General features: G+C 47.3%; 1 protein-coding gene across 13 annotated transcripts in view; it reads left to right on the top strand.

Annotated features, from left to right (window-relative positions):
* sh2d3a (SH2 domain containing 3A) overlaps positions 1–21,370 on the top strand; it is a 39,880-nt gene extending 18,510 nt beyond the window's left edge. For 2 of the 13 annotated variants that reach the window (XM_090195039.1, XM_090195041.1), the window contains 15 exons: positions 7,232–7,271; positions 8,943–9,059; positions 9,491–9,634; positions 10,676–10,856; positions 12,175–12,313; positions 12,447–12,532; positions 12,678–12,800; positions 13,190–13,343; positions 15,394–15,568; positions 18,824–18,985; positions 19,150–19,265; positions 19,398–19,569; positions 19,846–19,957; positions 20,107–20,289; positions 21,037–21,370. In XM_090195039.1, the coding sequence (XP_090051165.1) occupies positions 7,232–7,271; positions 8,943–9,059; positions 9,491–9,634; positions 10,676–10,856; positions 12,175–12,313; positions 12,447–12,532; positions 12,678–12,800; positions 13,190–13,343; positions 15,394–15,568; positions 18,824–18,985; positions 19,150–19,265; positions 19,398–19,569; positions 19,846–19,957; positions 20,107–20,289; positions 21,037–21,218 (2,086 nt within the window). In that variant the 3' untranslated portion in view covers positions 21,219–21,370. Of the gene's footprint in view, positions 1–2,027; positions 3,139–7,231; positions 7,272–8,942; positions 9,060–9,490; positions 9,635–10,675; positions 10,857–12,174; positions 12,314–12,446; positions 12,533–12,677; positions 12,801–13,189; positions 13,344–15,393; positions 15,569–18,756; positions 18,986–19,149; positions 19,266–19,397; positions 19,570–19,845; positions 19,967–20,106; positions 20,290–21,036 lie in introns of those variants that run through there. The other 11 variants (XM_090195038.1, XM_090195040.1, XM_090195048.1 and 8 more) reach the window with 10 other exon arrangements.
* Positions 21,371–21,977: the final 607 nt, after the last annotated feature.

Genomic DNA, 21,977 nt, shown 5'->3' on the forward strand with positions numbered 1-21,977 from the left:
CTGTATACTGTGTGCCCTATGACATCCTGTATACTGTGTGCCCTATGACATACTGTATACTGTGTGCCCTACGACATACTGTATACTGTGTGCCCTACGACATCCTGTATACTGTGTGCCCTACGACATACTGTATACTGTGTGCCCTATGACATACTGTATACTGTGTGCCCTACGACATACTGTATACTGTGTGCCCTACGACATCCTGTATACTGTGTGCCCTACGACATCCTGTATACTGTGTGCCCTATGACATACTGTATACTGTGTGCCCTACGACATACTGTATACTGTGTGCCTTATGACTTACATGGTTGTGAGCTAACCTGGCCTCTCCAGTAGAGTCTATCTCTGGGACACATCAGCCTCCAGGCTCCAGGTATTCACTGGTTGAAACAGCTGGCAGGGTAGGGAGCCTCTGGGGGCAGGGTAGGGCGCCTGGGAGCAGGGTAGGGCGCCTGGGGGCAGGGCAGGGAGCCTGGGGGCAGGGTAGGGAGGTAGGGAGCCTGGGGGCAGGGTAGGGGGCCTGGTGGCAGGGTAGGGAGGGTAGGGCTTGGAACCAACCACTGGGGGTATGAGTAGGAGGTGGATGGGGGGGGGGGGGGGGGTTGCATTTCAGTTGTCATACAAAGTTATTCCACAGACAGCCATTCATATCTAGACTACAGATAACCAGGCTGTCTCTACCACAGAGAGCCATTCATATCTAGAGATAACCAGGCTGTCTCTACCACAGAGAGCCATTCATATCTAGAGATAACCAGGCTGTCTCTACCACAGAGAGCCATTCATATCTAGAGATAACCAGGCTGTCTCTACCACAGAGAGCCATTCATATCTAGAGATAACCAGGCTGTCTCTACCACAGAGAGCCATTCATATCTAGAGATAACCAGGCTGTCTCTACCACAGAGAGCCATTCATATCTAGACTACAGATAACCAGACTGTCTCTACCACAGACAGCCATTCATATCTAGAGATAACCAGGCTGTCTCTACCACAGAGAGCCATTCATATCTAGAGATAACCAGGCTGTCTCTACCACAGACAGCCATTCATATCTAGAGATAACCAGGCTGTCTCTACCACAGAGAGCCATTCATATCTAGAGATAACCAGACTGTCTCTACCACAGAGAGCCATTCATATCTAGAGATAACCAGGCTGTCTCTACCACAGAGAGCCATTCATATCTAGACTACAGATAACCAGACTGTCTCTACCACAGACAGCCATTCATATCTAGAGATAACCAGGCTGTCTCTACCACAGAGAGCCATTCATATCTAGACTACAGATAACCAGACTGTCTCTACCACAGACAGCCATTCATATCTAGACTACAGATAACCAGGCTGTATAATATTTCTTGCCAGATGCAAATAACATCCTCATCGTCACGTCAGTCAAGTCTGGGCCTGTCGGTTCAGCCGTTAAACTTCACAGGAGGAAGAGAGAGAGAGAGAGAGAGCGAGAGAGAGAGAGAGAGAGAGAGAGAGAGGGAGAGAGAGAGAGAGAGAGAGAGAGAGAGGGAGAGAGAGAGAGAGAGTCAGAGTGAGAGTGTCAGAGTGAGAGAGAGAGAGAGAGAGAGTGTGTCAGAGAGAGAGAGAGAGTCAGAGAGAGAAAGAGGTTTCCCTGGCTCTACTTTGATAAATCATTAACAACCTGGTGAAGTGTAGCTCCTGACCCTGAGTGTGTGTGTGTATGTCCGTGTGTGTACATCCGTGTGTGTGTGTACGTCCGTTTATGTGTGTGTGTGTGTGTGTGTGTGTACGTCCATTGATGTGTGTGTACTTCCATGTGTTTGTGTGTGTACGTCCGTGTGTGTGTGTACGTCCGTGTGTGTGTGTGTGTGTGTGTACGTCCATTTGTGTGTGTACGTCCATTTGTGTGTATGTCCGTGTTTGCGTGTGTGTGTGTGTGTGTGTGTGTGTACGTCCGTGTGTGTGTACGTCCGTGTGTGTGTGTGTGTGTGTGTTCCACCCTTGCCTGGATATGATGGTATTGCCCTGGAGAGAACAGTGTCAGTACAGACCTGTTGAGCAACAACCTTCTGTCAGGAAAATACAACTAGTCTGTCTGTTCTAGTCCATTCACTAACAACTGTCTGTCTGTCTGTCTGTCTGTCTGTTCCAGTCCATTCACTAACAACTGTCTGTCTGTCTGTCTGTCTGTTCCAGTCCATTCACTAACAACTGTCTGTCTGTCTGTCTGTCTGTTCCAGTCCATTCACTAACAACTGTCTGTCTGTCTGTCTGTCTGTCTGTCTGTCTGTCTGTCTGTCTGTCTGTTCCAGTCCATTCACTAACAACTGTCTGTCTGTCTGCCTGTTCCAGTCCATTCACTAACAACTGTCTGTCTGTCTGTCTGTCTGTTCCAGTCCATTCACTAACAACTGTATGTCTGTCTGTCTGTCTGTCTGTCTGTCTGTCTGTCTGTCTGTCTGTCTGTCTGTTCCAGTCCATTCACTAACAACTGTCTGTCTGTCTGTCTGTCTGTTCCAGTCCATTCACTAACAACTGTCTGTCTGTCTGTCTGTCTGTCTGTCTGTCTGTCTGTCTGTCTGTTCTAGTCCATTCACTAACAACTGTCTGTCTGTCTGTCTGTCTGTCTGTCCTAGTCCATTCACTAACAACTGTCTGTCTGTCTGTCTGTCTGTCTGTCTGTCTGTCTGTCTGTCTGTCTGTCTTTCTGTCTGTCTGTTCCAGTCACTAATAACTGACATGGTGCTGACAGACCTAACTCATAGAAGGGATGTGGGTTGGAATCAGCTGACTGGTAGAATTAACCTGGATTTACAGGTGAGCTGTCAGAACTGGGGGGGGGGGGGGGGGGTCCAGTTCAAAGCATTAGAGTGGAATCCGAGGAATGTTGGAGATAGCGGCGTTACCGTTTCAGTGAGGGAGGGGGGAAGGGGAGAGAGAAGCCAGGAAACGTGTGAGGACTCATCAGAAACACACACAGTGAAAAGCGGGAGGCACGGGAGAGAGCTACTTCCTCGCGTTGTAAGTTAGTCCTGTTGTGTGTTTTGTGGTGTGAACTTTGGATCTCTGCTTGCGGCAACTGGCCAGGAGAAAAAAAACATGTCCGTCTGAATTTGAGAGACTTTTTGCGATGACTCGAGATCTCGCAGGTAAGCGTTGTCATGATTATTTGTAAAGAAAAAATGTAGGCTAAAGTTATCGACATGTAGATCTGTGGCTTTTGGAGAAATGGGCGTTTCGTTTGTTGTTGCAGCTGAATGCTTGTGATTGGTAGTGTTGTGACAGGCTAGCCTGGAACCAGATGTTGAACAACTGATTTTTATATAATAATATAATCGTTGTTTATTGGAAACGGATAACAGGACAAACAAAAGGCCTAGCCATAGGTTATTAAACTGTAACAATCGAGACTAACGGAAGTTGCACACACAGGTAGACTATTACTCACCTGTACTTTAGCAAATCCGTTGTCATTGCGACAGGACATGATAAAAAAAACATTTCCTCGTACAGGACTGATGTTTTTGTAATGGCTCACACTCATTTCCGTTAAATAATGGAGAGGGTTTGCGACATCGGGGTAGAAATCTGAAAGCTAGACTGCTGTAGCCAAAAGACGGGACAACGCCCCTCCTCGGGACCGACTGACACACGGTAGGGCCTGATGCCGGTGCCAACTCTCACCCACTAGTATTCAATCATCTATACTAGTTTCGATAGAATTTGAGTGGTTCCTCCATCATCCATCAGCTTTTTAACCGAACCAGGGGCGGAGAGGACACTTTTTTATTAAAGATGGTTTCTACTGCTGAGGGGATTATTATTTACGGATCCTAGATATGTGTTTTAAAAGTCCAAGTGGAACCTCAGGACGACGTTAATACGCATCCCCATGGCAACCCCCCCCCCCCGCCCCCTCCATACCAATGGTCCCAAACACACAGGCCGGTAATGTCTTGTGCGTCCGGTTTGGGATGCAGCAGAACGGTCAAGCTGCAGGCAGGCATTTTACCGGGATGTTGGAAGTGGAAGGAAACGGGAAATGGCTATTAAAAGACGGAAAGACAGACATCTCCTCTTAGCACAGTGAACTCACATAGCCCAGTTAACCTTGGGCAGCGGCCTCCATCCTGTGTGCGCTCCCGAGAGCGTCATTGACAGGGATCTCTCTCAATCCTGCAGCGCAGTGATCTAAGGCACTGCGTCACTACAGTCCCTGGTTCGATTCCAGACTGTATCCTCATCTGGCCGTGATTGGGAGTACCCATAGGGCAGCGCACAATTGGCCCAGCGCCACCCGGGTTTGACCGGGGTAGGCCGTCATTGTAAATAAGAATTTGTTCTTGTTTACTGACTTGCCTCAGCTGGTCCGAACATTATTGACTTGCTTCCTGCTTTGAAGTTCTGATTTTCTCCTCCAAAACCGCCACCTATAACGGCACCGCCTCGCAGATATCAAATCAACAAGTCAACAAGCTGTGACAGATCTTATCACACATTAATCCTGTTTGATTGATGATGTATAATGGAACGTAGCGGGCGTGGCGGGTGGGAGGGAGCAGGTTGAGAGAAGGGTGCAATTGCAGCCTGCAATTTGGGGCGTTCCTGCATGTGGGCGTTCCTGCATGTGGACGTTTCTGCATGTGGGCGTCCAGCGTGTGGGCGTTCCTGCATGTGGGCGTTCCTGCGTGTGGGCGTTCCTGCACGTGGGCGTTCCTGCACGTGGGCGTTCCTGCACGTGGGCGTTCCAGCGTGTGGGCGTTCTTGCGTGTGGGCGTTCCTGCGTGTGGGCATTCCTGCGTGTGGGCATTCCTGCACGTGGGCATTCCTGCACGTGGTCGTTCCTGCACGTGGCCGTTTCTGCATGTGGCCGTTCCTGCATGCGGGCGTTCCTACATGGCCAGGAATCCCTCTTTATACTTCTATTGGTCTGTTCTTAAACCAGGACAGGCGGGAGGCGGGGCTCTCCAGTACAGTAGGTGGAGTTGGATGCCAGCTGCCGATAAACCCCACAGAAGAAGGGGCGGGGTGACAACGGTAGCTAGCTAGCATGTCCTTTGTTCCAGCCTGTCTGGCACTGTTTTCCAACAGTTCTGTCAACGACGACGAGGGGAGGTGTTTGGCAGGGGGGAGCGAAGAACGCAGTGTACTAGCTTTACCAGCTAGTCCAGTACACAGTACACACAATGTCACAGTACACACAATGTAGTTAGTTAGCTAGTTAGTTAGTTAGCTAGCACATGCTGTTGCCCTAGCCTCCTGCCTGCTGTGGTGGAGTGGGGCGCTGCCACTCTTTTCCCTCAGTTCTGTTCATGACAATGAGGGGAGGTGTTTGGCAGGCGGGAGCGAAGGATACTCTCTACCTGTGTCACTCCCGCTAGCTAGCAAATAGGACTCCGGGAGAGAGGGGGGGGGGGGTGTGAAGATGGAGGGGGGGTGAAGAAACTCATATAATACTTTTATTTCCCTTTGGAAGAGTCCCAAGCATGAAGATATCCTGCTCTAAGGGGGGTTGGGGGGCGGTCATGCAGGAACCAATGGGATCCTCGAGGGGGCGTGTTCCTGAAGAAACAAATGGGATGCTTGAGATGGGGTCCTGCAGATGCAGTAATGCCCACATGCAGGAACACCCCGAATGGTGGGCTGCAGTTGCACCCTTCAGCTTGGCGAGGGGAAGTTTGGCAGTGTGTGTTACAAGACAAGCCGGCCTGTTGGGGAAGACTGGGCCTGTTATAGTGTGTAGAACAGACAAAGAGGCCTGTTGTTGTTTAGGAACGTCATATCAGAGGTTGCTGTTGTTGTTTAGGAACATCATATCAGAGAATGCTGTTGTTGTTATGGAACATCAGAGAGGCCTGTTGTTGTTTAGGAACATCATATCAGAGAATGCTGTTGTTGTTTAGGAACATCATATCAGAGAATGCTGTTGTTGTTTAGGAACATCATATCAGAGAGGCCTGTTGTTGTTTAGGAACGTCAGAGAGGCCTGTTGTTGTTTAGGAACATCATATCAGAGAGGCCTGTTGTTGTTATGGAACATCATATCAGAGAATGCTGTTGTTGTTATGGAACGTCAGAGAGGCCTGTTGTTGTTTAGGAACATCATATCAGAGAGGCCTGTTGTTGTTATGGAACATCATATCAGAGAGGCCTGTTGTTGTTTAGGAACATCATATCAGAGAGGCCTGTTGTTGTTTAGGAACATCATATCAGAGAGGCCTGTTGTTGTTTAGGAACATCATATCAGAGAGGCCTGTTGTTGTTATGGAACATCAGAGAGGCCTGTTGTTGTTTAGGAACATCACATCAGAGAGGCCTGTTGTTGTTATGGAACATCAGAGAGGCCTGTTGTTGTTTAGGAACATCACATCAGAGAGGCCTGTTGTTGTTATGGAACATCAGAGAGGCCTGTTGTTGTTTAGGAACATCATATCAGAGAGGCCTGTTGTTGTTATGGAACATCAGAGAGGCCTGTTGTTGTTTAGGAACATCACATCAGAGGATGCCTGTTGTTGTTATGGAACATCATATCAGAGAATGCTGTTGTTGTTATGGAACATCAGAGAGGCCTGTTGTTGTTTAGGAACATCATATCAGAGAGGCCTGTTGTTGTTATGGAACATCAGAGAGGCCTGTTGTTGTTATGGAACATCATATCAGAGAGGTCTGTTGTTGTTTAGGAACATCATATCAGAGAGGCCTGTTGTTGTTTAGGAACATCACATCAGAGAGGCCTGTTGTTGTTATGGAACATCACATCAGAGAGGCCTGTTGTTGTTATGGAACATCATATCAGAGAGGCCTGTTGTTGTTATGGAACATCACATCAGAGAGGCCTGTTGTTGTTATGGAACATCACATCAGAGAGGCCTGTTGTTGTTTAGGAACATCATATCAGAGAATGCTGTTGTTGTTATGGAACATCAGAGAGGCCTGTTGTTGTTATGGAACATCAGAGAGGTCTGTTGTTGTTATGGAACATCACATCAGAGGATGCCTGTTGTTGTTATGCAGCTAGTTGGGCTCAAAGTATTTACCTTTAAAATAGGCTTTAACAAAAGTCAAACACAGTCTTTAGTAAAGAGAAGGAGAGAGAGAGACAGACAGACAGACAGACAGACAGACAGACAGACAGACAGAGGAGTATGAGAGAGACAGACAGACAGACAGACAGACAGACAGAGGAGTATGAGAGAGACAGAGAAAGTCCACGTTAGTAAATGTGTTATTTCTGTCTTTCAGTAAGAGGAGGAGTGTCACTGCATACCTGAGTCAGCTGAAGGTGAGCTCTCACACACACACACACACACACACACACAGGGCCGGCTCCAGGCAGCAACATAAGCGGTCGTTCAGGGCCCCAGACTCAATTAGCCATGTCAGCTAACAATAAGTTATCCCCTAGCCAGTTATCTTGTAGTAATCATGGCCGAATACCGACCGGGCACATGGCCGAATACCGACCGGGCACATGGCTGAATACCGACCGGGCTCATGGCTGAATACCGACCGGGCTCATGGCTGAATACCGACAGGGCACATGGCTGAATACCGACCGGGCTCATGGCTGAATACCGACCGGGCTCATGGCTGAATACCGACCGGGCTCATGGCTGAATACCGACCGGGCTCATGGCTGAATACCGACCGGGCACATGGCTGAATACCGACCGGGCACATGGCTGAATACCGACCGGGCACATGGCCGAATACCGACCGGGCACATGGCTGAATACCGACCGGGCACATGGCTGAATACCGACCGGGCTCATGGCCGAATACCGACCGGGCTCATGGCCGAATACCGACCGGGCACATGGCCGAATACCGACCGGGCACATGGCCGAATACCGACCGGGCACATGGCTGAATACCGACCGGGCTCATGGCTGAATACCGACCGGGCTCATGGCCGAATACCGACCGGGCTCATGACCGGGGCCCTGACCTCCATGGGGAAACCGTTGATTTAGTTATTGATGAGTCGAACTGCATAAAATCTGTTATAAAATTGCTAAACGTTCTCTCCGCTCCATGGCAAAATATGTCAAACTAAAGAAAACTTGCTTTAAAAACTACAACATTTTAGAATTGCAGGACATTAACTTTGAAACATTTTGCTCTCCAATGTCAAGAAGGTGGGGGCACAAAAAAATCTGGCTCAGGGCCCCCAAAAGGCCAGGGCCCCCAAAAGGCTAGGGCCCCCAAAAGGCTAGGGCCCCCAAAAGGCTAGGGCCCACAAAAGGCTAGGGCCCGCAAAAGGCCACCCTAAAGGCTAGGGCCAGCCCTGCACAGACACACATGCTGAAACAACACTCACCAAAACATTCAGGCCTGTGGGTGTTTCTCCTGTGAAGTTTCAGTCAGCCCAATGTTTTTCCTGTGAAGTTTCAGTCAGCCCAATGTTTTTCCTGTGAAGTTTCAGTCAGCCCAATGTTTTTCCTGTGAAGTTTCAGTTAGCCCAATGTTTTTCCTGTGAAGTTTCAGTCAGCCCAATGTTTTTCCTGTGAAGTTTCAGTCAGCCCAATGTTTTTCCTGTGAAGTTTCAGTTAGCCCAATGTTTTTCCTGTGAAGTTTCAGTTAGCCCAATGTTTTTCCTGTGAAGTTTCAGTCAGCCCAATGTTTTTCCTGTGAAGTTTCAGTCAGCCCAATGTTTTTCCTGTGAAGTTTCAGTTAGCCCAATGTTTATCACACCATTTCTTTAACGTTGCGATAAGGTTAGTTCAAGGTTATTCTTGTTGTGTAGGTGTGTGTGGGGGTTGCATGTCAGTTTAAGGTTGTTGTAACGTTGTTGTGATGTTGTGCATGTGTTTGGAGGTCGCAGGGGGGACGGATTTTAGTCTAAGGTTGTTGTTGTAACGTTGTTGTAATGTTGTATATGTGTTTGGAGGTAGCAGGGATATGTATTTTAGTCTGTTTGTTGTTGTTGTAACGTTGTTGTAATGTTGTATAGGTGTTTGGAGGTAGCAGGGAGATGGACTCTCTGAAGAAGGAGTTGGAGGAGGAACTGAAGCTATCTACTGATGACCTGAGGAGTCACGCCTGGTACCATGGACCCATAGGCAGAGAGGTACACACACACACCTGGTACCATGGACCCATAACCAGAGAGGTACACACACACACACCTGGTACCATGGACCCATAACCAGAGAGGTACACACACACACACCTGGTACCATGGACCCATAACCAGAGAGGTACACACACACACCTGGTACCATGGACCAATAGGCAGAGAGGTACACATACACAGCTGGTACCATGGACCAATAGGCAGAGAGGTACACATACACACCTGGTACCATGGACCCATAACCAGAGAGGTACACACACACACCTGGTACCATGGACCAATAGGCAGAGAGGTACACACACACACACACACACACACACACACCTGGTATCATCGACCTATACACAGAGAGGTACACACACCTGGTACCATGGACCTATAGATAGAGAGGTATACACTCAATCTCTCTCTCTCTCTCTCTCTAGGGGGCAGAGGCTCTGCTGGAGAGAGATGGTGACTTCCTGGTTCGTGACACAGCCTCCTCCCCCGGTGACTATGTCTTGAGTTGCTATTGGAAGGACGAGCCCATGCACTTCAAGATCATTAAGGTGGTCCTTCGGCCCAAGAAGGTGTGTGTTTGTGTGTGTGCTATTCTGTTTCTGTTTGAAGGGGACTGGTTTGACGTGGGTCCTCCAGGGGGGGACTGGTTTGACGTGGGTCCTCCAGGGGGGGACTGGTTTGACGTGGGTCCTCCAGGGGGGGACTGGTTTGACGTGTGTCCTCCAGGGGGGGACTGGTTTGACGTGGGTCCTCCAGGGGGGGACTGGTTTGACGTGGGTCCTCCAGGGGGGGACTGGTTTGACGTGGGTCCTCCAGGGGGGGACTGGTTTGACGTGTGTCCGTGTGTGTGTTATAATGATGTGTGTCCTCCAGGGGGGGGCTGGTTTGACGTGGGTCTGTGTGTGTGTTATAATGATGTGTGTCCTCCAGGGTTACTCCCGTGAGCTGTTCCAGTTTGAAGGGGACTGGTTTGACGTGGGTCTGTGTGTGTGTTATAATGATGTGTGTCCTCCAGGGTTACTCCCGTGAGCTGTTCCAGTTTGAAGGGGACTGGTTTGACGTGGGTCTGTGTGTGTGTTATAACGATGTGTGTCCTCCAGGGTTACTCCCGTGAGCTGTTCCAGTTTGAAGGGGACTGGTTTGACGTGGGTCTGTGTGTGTGTTATAATGATGTGTGTCCTCCAGGGTTACTCCCGTGAGCTGTTCCAGTTTGAAGGGGACTGGTTTGACGTGGGTCTGTGTGTGTGTTATAATGATGTGTGTCCTCCAGGGTTACTCCCGTGAGCTGTTCCAGTTTGAAGGGGACTGGTTTGACGTGGGTCTGTGTGTGTGTTATAACGATGTGTGTCCTCCAGGGTTACTCCCGTGAGCTGTTCCAGTTTGAAGGGGACTGGTTTGACGTGGGTCTGTGTGTGTGTTATAATGATGTGTGTCCTCCAGGGTTACTCCCGTGAGCTGTTCCAGTTTGAAGGGGACTGGTTTGACGTGGGTCTGTGTGTGTGTTATAATGATGTGTGTCCTCCAGGGTTACTCCCGTGAGCTGTTCCAGTTTGAAGGGGACTGGTTTGACGTGGGTCTGTGTGTGTGTTATAACGATGTGTGTCCTCCAGGGTTACTCCCGTGAGCTGTTCCAGTTTGAAGGGGATCGTTTCGACAACATTCCCGCCCTTGTGCGTTTCCACGTGGGTGGACGTCATCCTGTCTCCCAGGCCTCTGGCGCCATAGTCTATCACCCAATCACACGCTCCCTGCCTATACGTGTCATCAGTGAGCGCCAGGCAGAGCGGACCGGTAAGGACCCACAGACGGCGTGGATAGAACACACTGTCACAGTGGATAGAACACACTGTCACAGTGGATAGAACACACTGTCACAGTGGATAGAACACACTGTCACAGTGGATAGAACACACTGTCACAGTTTGGGTTTAAATATGTGTTTTATTCCGTCGAGGTGCAGGAAAAGTAGAGGAGTTTGCCGGTCAGAAAGGCAGTGGGTTGTGTTCCAATCTACACTACATGTCTGCTGGGGTCCAGCCACGAACCACTGGACCACACTCAGTCACTCTGTCACTGTCACTCTGTCACTCTGTCACTCTGTTAGTCTGTCACTCTGTCACTGTCACTCTGTCACTCTGTCACTCTGTTAGTCTGTCACTCTGTCACTGTCACTCTGTCACTGTCACTCTGTCACTCTGTTAGTCTGTCACTCTGTCACTGTCACTCTGTCACTCTGTCACTCTGTTAGTCTGTCACTCTGTCACTCTGTCACTCTGTCACTCTGTCACTCTGTCACTCTGTTAGTCTGTCACTCTGTCACTCTGTCACTCTGTTAGTCTGTCACTCTGTCACTCTGTTAGTCTGTCACTCTGTCACTCTGTTAGTCTGTCACTCTGTCTGTCACTCTGTCTGTCACTCTGTCTGTCACTCTGTCTGTCACTCTGTCTGTCACTCTGTCACTCTGTCAGTCACTCTGTCACTCTGTTAGTCTGTCACTCTGTCACTCTGTCAATCTGTCACTCTGTCTGTCACTCTGTCACTCTGTCACTCTGTCTGTCACTGTCTGTCACTCTGTCTGTCAGTCTGTCAGTCTGTCACTCTGTCACTCTGTCTGTCACTCTGTCTGTCAGTCTGTCAGTCTGTCAGTCTGTCACTCTGTCACTCTGTCTGTCACTCTGTCTGTCAGTCTGTCACTCTGTCAGTCTGTCACTCTCAGTCTGTCACTCTGTCTGTCACTCTGTCACTGTCACTCTGTCAGTCTGTCAGTCAGTCTGTCAGTATGTCACTCTGTCAGTCTGTCACTCTGTCACTCTGTGTCTGTCAGTCTGTCAGTCTATCAGTCTGTGTCTATCAGTCTGTGTCTGTCAGTCAGTCTGTCTGTCAGTCTGTGTCTGTCAGTCAGTCTGTCTGTCAGTCTGTGTCTGTGTCTGTCAGTCTGTTAGTCTATCATTCTGTGTCTCAGTCTGTGTCTGTCAGTCTGTCAAAAACATTGGTAATTAATGAATGAACTGCGTCAGAACCACACATGGTGTGGAGGTACATGATTAAGTGTTGTGTTCCGGAGGATCACCAACTCAGGTGTTAGATGTTATTTTCTTCCCTTCTCTAGAAAGCAACAGATCCAGCAATAGATCCAGCAACTGCGCCCTCGACAGGGTGGGGGTGGAATCACAGCCAGACCGCAACAAGAGACTCAGCTTCAACTCATCACACATGGACACACTACACGTCACTAACACACTGCTCAGGTGGCTTTACACACACACACACACACACACACACACACACACACACACACACACACACATAGATACTGTTTTGTGTTGTGTTTGGTATAGTTAATGTTTGTGTGTGTGTGTGTTTATTGTTTGTGTATCTCAGGAGTGGGAGTCAGCCAGCCAACCTGGAGAATCTGGGCAGAAGACCCTCGATCCAATCAGCACAGTCTGAAAGCAACCTACGCACAGGTAACACACACACACTCGTATATTCCCACCTCTGCTCAGGTAACACACACACACTCGTACATTCCCACCTCTGCTCAGGTAACTCACACACTCGTACATTCCCACCTCTGCTCAGGTAACAAACACCTCTCTCCTCTACCTCCAGGTGCGCCTCACAGCGGTGAATCAGAGGCCGTAGGCCCCGCTCCCATTTCCCCAGTGTTCCGAACGGGTAGCGAACCCCTGATCAGCCCCTCTGCCCTCAGACACACACGGCCCTCACACCCAGGTAACACACCCACACACACACGGCCCTCACACCCAGGTAACACACCCACACACACACACACGGCCCTCACACCCAGGTAACACACACACACACACACACACAGCCCTCACACCCAGGTAACACACACACACACACACACACACACAGCCCTCACACCCAGGTAACACACCCACACACACACACACGACCCTCACACCCAGGTAACACACCACACACACACGACCCTCACACCCAGGTAGAACACCACACACACGTCCCTCACACTCAGGTAACACACCCACACACACACACACACACACACACACACACACACACACACACACACACACACACACGGCCCTCACACCCAGGTAACACACCCATTCTGTAACCCCTCCTGTGGTCCCCAGGTGGAGGTGTGACGCTGCGAGGTTCTGACGGACAGCTGCACCCCCGAGCCCCGCCCAAACCCTTCAGAGTGTCCACCTTCTTCCCCGGGACTCCTCCCAACTGTCACCGTGACGACCCCTACGACGAGCTGGTCATCCAGGTGCCTGAATCAAAGTAAGAAGAAACCATTTGGGTCTTACAGTGTCTCCTAAACTAGGGGTCGTTTCCCAAACTAGGGGTTGTTTCCCAAATTAGGGGTCGTCGCCCAAACTAGGGGTCGTCGCCCAAACTAGGGGTTGTCGTCTCCCAAACTAGGGGTCGTCGTCTCCCAAACTAGGGGTCGTCGTCTCCCAAACTGGGGGTCGTCTCCCAAACTAGGGGTCGTCTCCCAAACTGGAGGTCGTTTCCCAAACTGGGGGTCGTTTCCCAAACTGGGGGTCGTCTCCCAAACTAGGGGTCGTTTCCCAAACTAGGGGTCGTCTCCCAAACTAGGGGTCGTCTCCCAAACTAGGGGTCGTTTCCCAAACTAGGGGTCGTTTCCCAAACCAGGGGTCGTTTCCCAAACTAGGGGTCGTTTCCCAAACTAGGGGTCGTTTCCCAAACTAGGGGTCGTTTCCCAAACTAGGGGTCGTTTCCCAAACTAGGGGTTGCGACTGATGAAACTCTCAAATAAAATGTTTAAAAAAAAACAAGCTTTGTTCATAGAACCGGGGTTACATCAGTAACCTCTAGATGGCGGCAGGGTAGCCGAGGCGGCAGGGTAGCCTAGTGGTTAGAGTGTTGGACTAGTAACCGAAAGGTTGCAAGTTCAAATCCCCGAGCTGACAAGGTACAAATCTGTCGTTCTGCCCCTGAACAGGCCGTCATTGAAAATAAGAATTTGTTCTTAACTGAAATAAAGGTAAAATAAAGGTAAAACAATGTGTGTGTAATGAACAGTTAGTGGATTCGGCTATTTCAGCCACACCACACAGCCATGGACATTGGCAGTAGAATGGTCTTACTGAAGAGCTCAGTGACTTTCAACGTGGCACTATCATAGGATGCCACCTTTCCAACAAGTCAGTTTGTCAAATTTCTGCCCTGGTCAATTGTAAGTGCTGTTATTGTGAAGGAGCAACAACGGCTCAGCCTTGATGTGGTAGACCGCTGAGTGTTGAAACGCGTAGAGTGTAAAAAAATTGTCAGTCCTCGGTTGCAAGACTCACTATCGAGTTCCAAAAGGTCTCTGGAAGCAACTGTTCGTCGGGAGCTTCATGAAATGGGTTTCAATGGCCGAGCAGCCGCACACAAGCCTAAGATCACCATAAGCAATGCCAAGCGTCGGCTGGAGTGGTGTCATTGGAGTCTGGAGCATTGGAAACGCGTTCTCTGGAGGGATGAATCACGCTTCACCATCTGGTAGTCCGATGGACTAATCTAGGTTTGGCGGATGCCATGAGAACTCTACCTGCCCCCATGTATTGTGCCAACTGTAAAGTTTGGTGGAGGAGTAGGAATGATGGTCTGGGGCAGTTTTTCATGGTTCGGGCTAGGCCCCTTAGTTCCAGTGAAGGAAAATCTTAACGCGACAGCATACAATGAAATTCTAGACAATTCTGTGCTTCCAACTCTGTGGCAACAGTTTGGGGAAGGCCCTTTCTTGTTTCAGCATGAAGATGCCCCCGTGCACAAAGCGAGGTCCATACAGAACTGGTTTGTCGAGTTCGCTGTGGAATAACTTGACTGGACGACACAGAGCCCTGAGCTCAACCCTATCGAACACCTTTGGGAGGAATTGGAATGCTGACTGTGAGCCAGGCCTAATCGCCCAACCTCACTACTTCTCGTGGCTGAATGGAAGCAAATCCCCACAGCAATGTTCCAACATCTAGTGGAAAGCCTTCCCAGAAGAGTGGAGGCTGTTATAGCAGCAATGTTCCAACATCTAGTGGAAAGCCTTCCCAGGAGAGTGGAGGCTGTTATAGCAGCAATGTTCCAACATCTAGTGGAAAGCCTTCCCAGAAGAGTGGAGGCTGTTATAGCAGCAAAGGGGGGAAGAACTCCATATTAATGTCCATGGTTTTGGAATGAGATACTCGACGAGCAGGTGTCCACATACTTTTGGTTATGTAGTGTGTATATATATATATATATATATATATATATATATATATATATATATATATATATATATATATATATATATATATGTATATGTATGTGTTATTGTGCTTCCTGTCAGAAAGCGGGGCCACGTGGACAGGCTGCGTGCGGAGGAGAAGTGGCAGAGCAGAGCCCGTCTCACTGAGACATCCTTCAGCTTCCTGGAGGCACAGGAAAGCGGGGAGTTGCCTCGGTTACCAATTGACGGACATGTCCAGGAGGAAGAGGAGGATTCACACTTTCAGAGGCCGCAGGTTTGTTGTTGTTGGGTGTTTATTTAATTTGATTTACAATGAACCACATTGTGATGTAGGTGATTCTATTAGATGTTTATTGGACAGCATTGTGATGTAGGTGATTCTATTAGATGTTTATTGGACAACATTGTGATGTAGGGGATTCTATTAGATGTTTATTGAACCACATTGTGATGTAGGGGATTCTATTAGATGTTTATTGGACAACATTGTGATGTAGGGGATTCTATTAGATGTTTATTGGACAACATTGTGATGTAGGGATTCTATTAGATGTTTATTGGACAACATTGTGATGTAGGGGATTCTATTAGATGTTTATTGGACAACATTGTGATGTAGGGGATTCTATTAGATGTTTATTGGACAACATTGTGATGTAGGGGATTCTATTAGATGTTTATTGGACAACATTGTGATGTAGGGATTCTATTAGATGTTTATTGGACAACATTGTGATGTAGGGGATTCTATTAGATGTTTATTGGACAACATTGTGATGTAGGGGATTCTATTAGATGTTTATTGGACAACATTGTGATGTAGGGATTCTATTAGATGTTTATTGGACAACATTGTGATGTAGGGGATTCTATTAGATGTTTATTGGACAACATTGTGATGTAGGGGATTCTATTAGACGTTTATTGGACAGCATTGTGATGTAGGGGATTCTATTAGATGTTTATTGGACAGCATTATGATGTAGGTTATTCTATTAGATGTTTATTGGACAACATTGTGATGTAGGGGATTCTATTAGACGTTTATTGGACAGCATTGTGATGTAGGGGATTCTATTAGACGTTTATTGGACAACATTGTGATGTAGGGGATTCTATTAGATGTTTATTGGACAACATTGTGATGTAGGGGATTCTATTAGATGTTTATTGGACAACATTGTGATGTAGGGGATTCTATTAGACGTTTATTGGACAACATTGTGATGTAGGGTATTCTATTAGATGTTTATTGGACAACATTGTGATGTAGGGGATTCTATTAGACGTTTATTGGACAACATTGTGATGTAGGGGATTCTATTAGACGTTTATTGGACAGCATTGTGATGTTGCTGATGTAGTTGATGTTTTGTAGCTCAGTTTGACTACATGTTGGTGAATAACAGACTATGAACTCGTAGTGTAATGTAATGTAATGTAACAGTCTAATGTAGTGTAATGTAACAGTCTAATGTAATGTAGTGTAACGTAACAGTCTAATGTAATGTAATGTAGTGTAGTCTAATGTAGTGTAATGTAATGTAACGTAACAGTCTAATGTAGTGTAATGTAATGTAGTCTAATGTAGTGTAATGTAATGTAACGTAACAGTGTAATGTAGTGTAATGTAGTGTAGTCTAATGTAGTGTAATGTAACAGTCTAATGTAATGTAGTGTAACGTAACAGTCTAATGTAATGTAATGTAATGTAGTCTAATGTAGTGTAATGTAATGTAACGTAACAGTGTAATGTAGTGTAATGTAGTGTAGTCTAATGTAGTGTAATGTAGTGTAGTCTAATGTAGTGTAATGTAGTGTAATGTAGTGTAGTCTAATGTAGTGTAATGTAGTGTAACGTAACAGTCTAATGTAGTGTAATGTAGTGTAGTCTAATGTAGTGTAATGTAATGTAACGTAACAGTCTAATGTAGTGTAATGTAGTGTAATGTAGTGTAATGTAGTGTAATGTAATGTAACGTAACAGTCTAATGTAGTGTAATGTAACGTAACAGTCTAATGTAGTGTAATGTAGTGTAGTCTAATGTAGTGTAATGTAATGTAACGTAACAGTCTAATGTAGTGTAATGTAGTGTAGTCTAATGTAGTGTAATGTAATGTAACGTAACAGTCTAATGTAGTGTAATGTAACGTAACAGTCTAATGTAGTGTAACGTAACAGTCTAATGTAGTGTAATGTAATGTAACGTAACAGTCTAATGTAGTGTAATGTAACGTAACAGTCTAATGTAGTGTAACGTAACAGTCTAATGTAGTGTAATGTAGTGTAGTCTAATGTAGTGTAATGTAATGTAACGTAACAGTCTAATGTAATGTAATGTCGTGTAGTCTAATGTAATGTAACGTAACAGTGTAATGTAGTGTAATGTAGTGTAATGTAGTGTAGTCTAATGTAGTGTAATGTAATGTAACGTAACAGTCTAATGTAGTGTAATGTAGTGTAATGTAGTGTAATGTAATGTAACGTAACAGTCTAATGTTGTGTATAATGTAGTGTAGTCTAATGTAATGTAGTGTAACGTAACAGTCTAATGTAGTGTAATGTAACGTAACAGTCTAATGTAGTGTATAATGTAGTGTAGTCTAATGTAATGTAATGTAACGTAACAGTCTAATGTAGTGTAATGTAACGTAACAGTCTAATGTAGTGTAATGTAACGTAACAGTCTAATGTAGTGTATGATGTAGTGTAGTCTAATGTAATGTAATCCTGCTACAACACAACAACAAACTTAATTTAGGAGTTATACAGAGATGTTACTACCAGGCTGTTACCAGGTAGAGACGTGTTTCAGACTGGACCAGTTTGAGAAGTTACATGTTATTAACATGTTATCAGAATACTAATAACATGTTACCAGGTGGAGACGTGTTTCAGACTGGACCAGTTTGAGAAGTAGCATGTTATTAGCATGTTAACAGAATACTAATAACATGTTACCAGGTAGAGACGTGTTTCAGACTGGACCAGTTTGAGAAGTAACAGAATGCTAATAACATGTTACCAGGTAGAGACGGTGTCGTGTTTCAGACTGGACCAGTTTGAGAAGTAGCATGTTATTAGCATGTTATCAGAATACTAATAACATGTTACCAGGTAGAGACGGTGTCTTTTTTCAGACTGGACCAGTTTTAGAAGTAGCATGTTATTAGCATGTTATCAGAATACTAATAACATGTTACCTGGTAGAGACGGTGTCTTTTTTCAGACTGGACCAGTTTTAGAAGTAGCATGTTATTAGCATGTTATCAGAATACTAATAACATGTTACCAGGTAGAGACGTGTTTCAGACTGGACCAGTTTGAGAAGTAGCATGTTATTAACATGTTATCAGAATACTAATGACATGTTACCAGGTGGAGACGTGTTTCAGACTGGACCAGTTTGAGAAGTAGCATGTTATTAGCATGTTATCAGAATACTGATAACATGTTATCAGGTGGAGACGGTGTCGTGTTTCAGACTGGACCAGTTTGAGAAGTAGCATGTCATTAACATGTTACCAGGTGGAGACGGTGTCGTGTTTCAGACTGGACCAGTTTGAGTCCCTCCTGCTACCAGAAAATAACAGACCTCTAGACCCCACCGTTCTCATGGTGCTCAAAGAACTGTTCACACGCTCCAACGCCATGACAACCGCTCTGCACATTCTCAGTGTCGACTGCCAGGTAAGACGTAGTTATACACACACACACACACATACACACACACCTATGCACTATAATATCACACACACACACACACACACACACACACACACACACACACACACACACACACACACACACACACTATAATATCACACACGCTCTGTCTGTCTCTGTGTGTGTAGGTGGCTCGTATCGTGGGTGTGACAGAGGACCAGAAGAGGATGATGGGAGTTGGCTCAGGTCTGGAGCTGGTCACCCTGTCTCACGGACAACAGCTCAGACAGGACCTGCTGGAGAGGTACGCACACGCGCACACACACACACACACACACACACACACACACACACACACACAGAGTCAGATGTTCATATTTGAGGTGTGTGTGTGTGTGTGTGTGTGTGTGTGTGTGTGTGTGTGTGTGTGTGTCAGGCACCACCTGCTAGCCCTGGGCGTTGCCATAGATATCCTGGGCTGTACAGGGACGGTAGGTCAGAGGGCCACGGTGCTGCATAAAGTCATCCTATTGGCCCAGGCCCTGAGAGACCACGCCCACAACCTCTACGCATTCTCAGCCGTCATGAAGGCTCTGGAGATGCCTCAGGTAACACACACACACACAGTACACTCGCACACTGTACACACACACCTCAGACACCCTCACACTATGCTGTGTTTTAAAGACCCTAGATATGCGTCAGGTCACTAAAGTGTGTGTGTGTAATGTGTGTGTAATGTGTGTGTAATGTGTGTGTAATGTGTGTGTGTGTGTAATGTGTGTGTAATGTGTGTGTACCGTGTGTGTACTGTGTGTGTACGTACTGTGTGTGTGTGTACTGTGTGTGTAATGTGTGTGTGTGTGTGTACTGTGTGTGTGTAGGTCGTCCGTCTGGAGAGGACATGGAGGGCACTGAGGAGGAACCACACAGAGAGTGCTGTGATGTTTGAGAAGACCCTCAAACCCTTCATGATCGCTCTGAATGACGGAGATGGTGAGGAAGGTGTGTGTGTGTGTGTGTGTGTGTGTGTAATGTATTTGTAATGTGTGTGTGTGTGTGTGTGTGTGTGTGTGTGTGTGTGTGTAATGTGTGTGTGTGTGTAATGTATTTGTAATGTGTGTGTAATGTGTGTGTGTGTGTAGACTCTGTGGTGCAGGGTCCCCTGGCTGTGCCCTACCTGGTTCCCCTCCTGAGGCTGATGGAGGGAGAGGAGGGAGAACACACAGAGAGAGGCTGCCAGTTGTTATACAACACCCTGCAGGCGGCACGCAACGCCGCGCTACACGCCCCACAGTACCAGGAGCACGCACACAGCCTGCTCACAGGTAACACACAGCCTGCTCACAGGTAACACACTCAGCCTGCTCACAGGTAACACACTCAGCCTGCTCACAGGTAACACTCAGCCTGCTCACAGGTAACACACACCGCCTGCTCACAGGTAACACTCAGCCTGCTCACAGGTAACACACTCAGCCTGCTCACAGGTAACACACACCGCCTGCTCACAGGTAACACTCAGCCTGCTCACAGGTAACACACTCAGCCTGCTCACAGGTAGCACACAGCCTGCTCACAGGTAGCACACAGCCTGCTCACAGGTATACAATCAGCCTGCTCACAGGTAACACACAGCCTGCTCACATGTAACACACAGCCTGCTCACAGATAACGCACACAGCCTGCTCACAGGTAACAATCAGCCTGCTCACAGGTAACAATCAGCCTGCTCACAGGTAACAATCAGCCTGCTCACAGGTAACAATCAGCCTGCTCACAGGTAACACATAGCCTGCTCACAGGTAACACACAGCCTGCTCACAGGTAACACACACAGCCTGCTCACATGTAACACACTCAGCCTGCTCACAGGTAACACTCAGCCTGTAAAAACACACACATTATGGAACCCCCCCCCCACACACACACACATTATGGAGAAAAAACACACACACACGTATAGAAAACACACAGGCACACATCCAATTCACCAAATCAAATCACATTAGTCCTGTCTCATAACCATTTCGAGTCACTGATTGGCCGTGGGCCCTGTCACTCTGTCCCGTCAGGTGACTGGGAGCCAATCCCAGAGCTGCTGGAGGGGTTCAGGACAGAGTTTGCCCTGAGGCTGTTCTGGGGTCAGACTGGAGCCGCGGCAGACAAGGAGAAACGCTACGACAAGTTTGACAAGATCCTCACCGTGCTCTCCAACAAACTGGAACCTACCGAGGAGTTCTCCCCGGAACTCTGACCCTTTCAACTCTATACTGTGACCTGGGCTGCATTCAGGAGGGCGCAACGTTGCACAACAGTTTGAAATCTGTAACCCGTTTTTACCTGGATCATTATTCAGAAGCTTTTTGTAGCAAAACAATTATAATAAAAAAAGAGTTTGTTATTGGAGAAGTTCAGGTGTTTCCTTCCTGTTTCAGTCCGTTTCAGTGCCTAATGAATATGTCCTGGGGTGTGTGTCTGGGGGTTTCCTCCCTGTGTCAGTCCGTTTCAGTGCCTAATGAATATGTCCTGGGATGTGTGTCTGGGTGTTTCCTCCCTGTTTCAGTGCCTAATGAATATGTCCTGGGATGTGTGTCTGGGGGTTTCAGTCCGTTTCAATGCCTAATGAATATGTCCTGGGGTGTGTGTCTGGGGGTTTCAGTCCGTTTCAATGCCTAATGAATATGTCCTGGGGTGTGTGTCTGGGGGTTTCAGTCCGTTTCAATGCCTAATGAATATGTCCTGGGATGTGTGTCTGGGGGTTTCAGTCCGTTTCAATGCCTAATGAATATGTCCTGGGGTGTGTGTCTGGGTGTTTCAGTCCGTTTCAATGCCTAATGAATATGTCCTGGGGTGTGTGTCTGGGTGTTTCAGTCCGTTTCAATGCCTAATGAATATGTCCTGGGGTGTGTGTCTGGGTGTTTTAGTCCGTTTCAATGCCTAATGAATATGTCCTGGGATGTGTGTCTGGGTGTTTCTGTTGTTCTCACCCACGGAGTTCATACCTAGCAGGTGT

This window comes from Oncorhynchus mykiss, chromosome 13 (assembly GCF_057628025.1).
Source record: "Oncorhynchus mykiss isolate SJ-2025 chromosome 13, ASM5762802v1, whole genome shotgun sequence".
Classification (NCBI taxonomy): Eukaryota; Metazoa; Chordata; class Actinopteri; order Salmoniformes; family Salmonidae; genus Oncorhynchus; species Oncorhynchus mykiss.